General features: G+C 41.7%; 1 protein-coding gene across 1 annotated transcript in view; it reads left to right on the forward strand.

Moving 5' to 3' along the window:
- Window positions 1-7,247, forward strand: part of LOC111862462 (fas-binding factor 1) — a 30,453-nt gene that overhangs the window by 4,558 nt on the left and 18,648 nt on the right. Inside the window, exons 4-9 of the mRNA XM_023847920.2 lie at window positions 741-1,076; window positions 2,676-2,864; window positions 3,433-3,539; window positions 3,995-4,219; window positions 5,138-5,330; window positions 5,975-6,249. Coding sequence (XP_023703688.1) covers window positions 741-1,076; window positions 2,676-2,864; window positions 3,433-3,539; window positions 3,995-4,219; window positions 5,138-5,330; window positions 5,975-6,249 — 1,325 coding nt within the window. The remainder of the gene's footprint in view (window positions 1-740; window positions 1,077-2,675; window positions 2,865-3,432; window positions 3,540-3,994; window positions 4,220-5,137; window positions 5,331-5,974; window positions 6,250-7,247) is intronic.

Below are 7,247 nucleotides of genomic sequence, written 5' to 3' on the forward strand. Positions count from 1 at the left end.
TCTGGGTAATTTTAACTATTTGTAATTATTTTAATTAACTGGAACGTGGCTATCTTGGACAAAGTGAAGTTTTGTGTGTTGGTGATTTCTTTTTCTACTATAAATGCCTCTGATGATGGCTCCGTGGTGAGCCGAAACATGTAAGGCAGGTGCTGACGAGGTGGAAAACTTAAAAAAGTGTCACATTTGACGGAAGGAACTTGATTGTTAAGAATTACTGGGGTTTTGGACATTTTCCATCATCCAGAATTTTATGTAATAGAGGGCACAATGTTTCAGAAACTGGATCTGTTTCCATCTTCAGGTGTCTTCCTTTCTCACCTGAAGATGGAAACAGATCCAGTTTCCGAAACATCATGTCCTCTATTACCTAAAATTCTGGACGATGAAAAAAAGTCCAAAACCCCAGAAATTCTGTGAGCCTTATTCTGTGTTCTGTGTTTGCTTTAGCTGTCTCAGTCTGGACCTTCTCATTTTGTTATATTTCATAACACACACTGTGTTCTGGGATGAGATCATTAGTTTCACGTTCATCTCCCACCTAGATGACCAGAGGCTACCATTCATCTGACCCCTAACATTTGACCTACCTGGCATGGGTGGCCCTACCAGGAGCTTATGTCCCCACTAGCATAGATCTCTAGGTAATCAGTGTATAAGAACCTCCCCACTTTTAAAATAGTAGTGGAGGGAGAAATGTTGAATGGCCTAATTTCAGATTATGTCCCTTCTTGAAACAGAGTTTGATGCTGATGATCCATTGGGCGATTTACTATCGGATGAAGATGAATCTCCCTCTAGAACAAAGAAGAAGGATAATATTTTTAAAAGTAATTTGCCAGAATCCACGAAGAAACAGGAATCAGAGTCTGATCCTTTGGAACCCAAGAACAAGCAGAACCGGGCCAAAGTTATGGCAGAACTGTTTGGATTGGAGGAAGAGAAGAAACAGCTGCCGAAGCAGTCTCCAAGCGACAGAGATTCTTCATCCAGTTGGTTGGGACTGAAGGATCCCCTGCCTGCTGAGAACAAGACACTAGAAATTGCAAAAACAGCCAGTCAAACCCATGGACAAGGTACTATACAATGTGGTGTTATTGCTTGTAGTGTCAAAAATATTAGATTGGCAGTAACAGAAAAGCTCCGGTCTAGAAAACCAAGATTAACAGCCTTGGGACTCCATTGCGCTGATCGTGCGACACCCTCTATCCACAAAAGTTGGCTCTAACTTCGCTGACAAGCAGCGGTCGCTCGGTTGGTATAGTTCGCTTGTGGACTAAAAGCCATGGAGTTTAGTTTTTTAAGTAACAGAAAGCAGTGCACTAAATTATCAATTCATATGTGACATATTCAACATTTTAGATAGCTACAAGAAAGTGTTTTGAAATAGAGGCACAGAAGCTAAGCCATGCCACCAATTGCAGGAGGTGTAAATAACAAGCCTGAGAGTTTTGTAGGCCTCACAGTAAATGTTTTGTGGTAATAATTTCTTATAGGCACATGTCTTGAAGCATTGAAATCAAATCAAGAAAAAAGAAGTCTCAATTTTGTTTTGAACATACATTCTTCAAGTTGCAATAGCTTGATTGGTATAGCGACAGACTATGGGCTGGATAGCCAGGGTTCGATTCCCGGCAAGGACAAGAAATTTTTCTATATTCCTCACTGTCCGGACCAGCTCTGGGGCTCACCCAGCCTCCTATCTAATGGGTACCAGGGGTAAAGCAGCTGGTGTGTGAAGCTGATAACTTGCCTCCATATAGTGCTGAAGCCACGAATGCGGACCTATACCTCCACTGTCTCATATGTCTTCATGGCATAGTGCTTCATTAATTTGGCAAAGGGACAACTTTACCTTACCATATATTCTTCATCCTTGAGGTTTGACAGCTTGCAGATAATTGCATTTGCTCTTCTCAGTTTTATGCCAGTTAACTGATCCATCAAAATTGTAATGGTTGGTGGTGCTATCATGAAAAAACTTTGCTGCAAAATCTTTATCCCCCCTTCCTGCTTCTGCCTTCAGTGAAAAAGTACATGGCGTAGAGGTTGTTCTTTAATGCAACAATTTATGAACAATTTTCACTGAAATAGATCTGATATAAAATACATGAGTAGTATATTTTAACGGCTTGTGAACAGGTGGATAGAGTTGTAAATTATGGTCACAGGAAAAGAAAAACTGGTCTGGTAGAGAAAGTACTTGTCTTGTTTCTCAGTATTTTTCAAAAGTCTCATCTTGATCTCATCTCAAACTGAGAAAGGTCACTCTTTCACATGCCTAGTGTCTTATTATAAATAAATAAGTAAATAAATAAATAAAATAAACAAATAAATAAAGAAGTCAATCAGTCACTCACTCAATCCCTCAATCTTGGTTATTGTATTTCTGCATGAATTGATATTCTAAGTGAAGTTAATCTTATGCCTGATTTCTCACAATAAATGGAATATAGTTCTCCAGTTTCCATGTGGGAGGAGTCTCAGATGTTACAGGTTTAGCGGATGATGAATGTTTATGCATATGAAATTCTTTAATTGCAATGGAAATGGGAAACTCAGTTAGGAACATAGGACTCATAGTCCCATGTCTAATCATTGTCTGGTGATATAATTGTAATAATGTTGATGATGACGGTGACATAACTCCTGATTGTTTTGGGATGTGCCTTTAGTTGCAGAAATAACAGCACCTAAGAAATCTGTAACTTCCAAGAGAACAGGAAGTGGGGGCAGTGATTATGATGATGACAGAGATCTTTTGGCAGGAATGGGTTTTGGAAGTGAGACCCGTGAAAATTTAAGCAGCCAGCCCAAGTCCAGACTGGATGAATTACTTGGTAAAAGCACATCTGGCAGTGAAGGTTAGAACCATTATCAATGTTTCTTACATTGTATTAGGAGTCTGGAAGTGTACTAGTGGCTGTTCGAGCAGTCTTGTTCTGGCTTGTCACATAGATCTCTTTTGTTTAAATTATAAACTCCAGTGCAGAAGCTGCGAAAGGGGAACATCAGACAGGGGATATTAAATACTTTTATGTAGTATTATATGCATATCTCTTAGGGGTACACGGTAGCATAGTTGGTTGAGGCACTATGCTACAAACCAGAAGGTCGTGGGATCGAATCCCGATGAGGTCATTGGATTTTTTCAATTGTCCTAATCCTTCCAACTGCACTGTGACTCTGGGGTCGACTCAGCCTTTAACCGAAATGAGTACCAGGAATATTCCTGGTGGTAAAGGGCAGCCGGTGCATAAGGCCAACAACCTCACCGCCATATGTGAGCCAATTGTCTAGAAAATGTGGACCCTCAACTTCTCACAACCTTATGGCCTCCATGGCCTGTTACAGGGATACTTTTACGTTACTATAAGCATATCTCTTAATTTTCTTGAGAAATATGTACATTGTATGTGTAAATTTTAACAGATACTTCTCCACAGTCGATGTTGGATGATATTTTGGCAAAGAAAACGTTACCTAGAGAGAGGATGTCAGCAGGTGATGGGAAAAGAAATGCTCCGCACCAGACACAGGCAAGTTCCTTTCTTGTCTGAATTCTCAAATTGCTGTAATCAGCCTGTTCTCTGCTGTCCTGCACATTTGCTGGAACTTGTACCAACGTTGACAGTCACCAGGTTCTTGGACTCATGCTTATGTCATTTTTGTGACTATCAGAACTCATTTTGTTATCATGGTTCATGGTCTAAGTGCTCCTCTTATGGTGAAAGAATGGAGAAAGAAACTGATTTAGACTTGCATCCATGTGTGTAAAAAGGAAAATTATCAGTTTTCCTGATGTCTCTCCAGTGGTAATGTTTTTTTGTTCTTACTAATTTTATTCTGTGTTGTGCCATTGGAGAAGAGCAAGATGAATGGGCTATTTGGATGCTCTTGTTAATATTCACCACTGTTAAAAATTGAAACTAATGTCTGGCTGCTGTATGTAACTTCTATTGAAGAGTTTTGACTTATTTTGCATACATATCAGCCTTCAAGTGGTGTGTCGTTTGGAAACTATTCACCGTCAGTGTCAGCACCTGCTCGTCGTCCTGCTTCCCGACGTGACTCGGCAACAGCCGCTGTACCAGATCCTCTAGGCATTTTTTCCCCTGCATCATCTCCGACAAAAGAGAGTCGCCAATCATCTTCCAGCAATCCGGGCCGTAAGACAACTGACAGGCTTGGCATTTCAGACACAAAGCCTCCTGTTACAGTAAGTATGTCTCTGACACTAAGGGATGAACATAGACTGAGGATGTTTGAGAATGTTTGGACCAAAGAGGGATGAAGTGACAGGAGGTTTGGAGAAAACTGCATAATGAGGAGCTTCATAACTTGTACTCTTCTCCAAGTATAATTAGAATGATCAAGTCCAAGAGGATGAGGTGGGTGGAGCATGTAGCACGAATGGGGAGAATGCATATAGGATATTGGTGGGAAAGCCAGAAGGAAAGAGACCACTGGGAATACCAAGGCATAGGTGGGTGGACAATATTAAAATGGATGTTAGAGAGATAGGATGGGATGGTATGGATTGGATTGATCTGGCTCAGATAGGGACCAGTGAAGGGCTCTTGTGAACATGGTAATGAACCTTCAGGTTCCATAAAATGCTGGGAAATTCTTGAGTAGATGCAGAATTGGTGGCTCAGCTCCATGAGTAAGTAAGTAAGTAAGTAAGTAATGGGTTTAAAATGTGCTTTGTAGACTGCTGTTTTGCATTGTTTTGGGTTAGCATTGTTCCATAGTATTCCTTTTATAAAGAGATAAAATTTATAACTTTTTTTTTCTCTGAGATTCTCATGACATTGACTTCTGGGATGTAACACCATGTAGTTTGTGGAGTGGGATGAGCTTGATGTCTTGGAGGCCTACACTTCAGCCCTGAAGGTGGTGGTGATGTGTTCTTTTGAAATGTCTGGCTGTTTCTGATTTGAATGGCATTGCAACACAAAATACTGTATTTCATATTTCTCTATTGATCTCACCACCAGTTTTCCCTTCAGAGTCTGAAGATCAGTTCTTCCCGTTACATCTAGAAACATTTTACTGGTGTGAATGCCTTAGCTGCTCAAGTGACATCTTTATTAGTCTTACCTAATGATTTATGAAGAGTATGTTTCATGGTAAGGTTGCACAATTGAACTCTCTGGAGAGACGACAGCAGGTGCCAGAAGAGAACCCATTGCTTCCGGATTGGCTGGGAGGTGGAAGAACAGTTGTGACTGAGACAACACAGATTCAACCTGTGCCAGCAGCGTCGGTGCCACCAGCAGCAGCCGCGGAGCCAGCTGCTGCATCAGTGCCCTTACCGCAGGCCGTGGGTGAGTGATTTCAGGGTTACAGAGGTGTAAAAGTGTTACAAAATTGAGATTTTAGATTTTTACAGTGATGACTGTGAAGATTATTGCCTCCTGGGTTGTGACGTAGTGCAATCTGATAGAACATTACCAGAGTCCTGGTAGGGGCAAGATTTTTCTCCTCTCTGCGCTGTCCAGACTGGTTTTAGGGGCCACCCAGCCTCTGATCCAATGGGTATAGCAGCCGGGGCATAAAGCTGATCTCTCTCCTCCAACTAATGCTGAGGTCAAGAAAACGTGGATATGTACATCCACCTCCCCATACGTTTTCATGGCATAGTGCTTAATTAGTTAAGCCCAGGAAGAACTTTACCTTTCAGCGTGTATGCTCATAAATATATATTTATAGTTTATTTATTCAACAGTATTTAACAGCATATCACAACAAGAATTGTCACAGCCATTTTAAGAAAAGAAGCGCTCTTAAAGGAAGTTATTTTTCTTTTCAGAATGAATATTCTTGTCAGTGACATGTATAGTATCACATCCATCTCTTGTGGGAGGTCACCATGTACCCAGCATATGTCACAGAGCCAGAGATATAACCAGACTGTAGACACCATGAAGTACTGTCTCCACATTCTTATAAAATCGTTTCATGTTATTAGGGCACCCAGTGAGTGTCATGGGAATACTGGCTGCAGGATCTCAAATGGACCAACAGGTAGCGGTAGCTCTGCAGCATCAGGAGATGCAACTGCTGACAGCACTGCATCTAAAGCAACATGAGGAGCGACTGTCTGTCCTCCAGGTGCGCCAGCAGGAAATGCTAGAGCATCAGGAACAGCAGCTAGAGGAGCTGATACGCCGACAGATGGATCGCCAAGAGCAGCTCAATGCACACGTGAGGTCACAGCAGGAACGCATCAGTTCACACATACAGGTAATGTTCACTGCTGTATTTTGTGATTGGCATATTCACAGAGTGGTAAAGTAAGTAAAGTAAAGCTATTCCTGTAACAGGCCATGGAGGCCCATAGGGTTGTGAGATGTTGAGGTTCCCACACTATCTAGACAATCGGCCCACAGATGGTGGTGGGGCTTTCAGCCTTATGTGCTGGCCGCCCTTTACCCCCAAGAATATTCCTGGTACTCATTTCTGTTAGAGGCTGAGTCAACCCCAGGGCCATAGTGCGGCTGGAAGGATTAGGTAAATTGAAAAAATCCACCTCATCGGGATTCGATCCTGCAACCTTCTGGCTTGTAACATAGTGCCTCAACCAACTACGCTACCGCGTGCCCCTCACAGAGTGGTAGCATGTCTCTTAAGTATGTGCAGGTCTCAGATTTTCAAAATCGAATTGAGAAACGTTTTCTTGGTCTTGGTTTGAATAAAGATTTTTTTAAACACGGACCCTGGAAATTTTCAGATAACTGCTCTTGCTTTATGCAGTAGCATTTGAACTGCCTCATCTATCAGAACTGTAATGACTGGCAATGTTGGCACAAATCAGCTTGTCAAAAAGATATTGTAACGTGTTTCGTTACTGAATACGCCGTAGAGATCGTTAATTGGTTTATTCAACAATCTACAAGTAACGGCTACAATTAATTATCACAATATTACAGGTGTCCACAGTTTACAAACCCTACAACAAAATCTTCACGTACTAATAACGCGGGGGCTATACAAATCTCCCTGAATTACACACTCCAAGTATAACTGTACTACAGCACTCACTAAGTCTCGAAAGCACACAATAAGTCTTCCGCTCGCTGACTTCTTAGTTATCGCACACTCGCAGGCTGCTACCTTGAGCACTGTTGATAACACACTGACACTTGCTTGCTGCTCAGCCGGCTTTTCCTCTTCTAGACGTACCTCCATCTCGTGATAGGCTATCGTCTTTACTTCTTTATCTAGATGCGCCTCCGTCGTTT

This window comes from Cryptotermes secundus, unplaced genomic scaffold, assembly GCF_002891405.2.
Source record: "Cryptotermes secundus unplaced genomic scaffold, Csec_1.0 scaffold816, whole genome shotgun sequence".
Lineage (NCBI taxonomy): Eukaryota > Metazoa > Arthropoda > Insecta > Blattodea > Kalotermitidae > Cryptotermes > Cryptotermes secundus.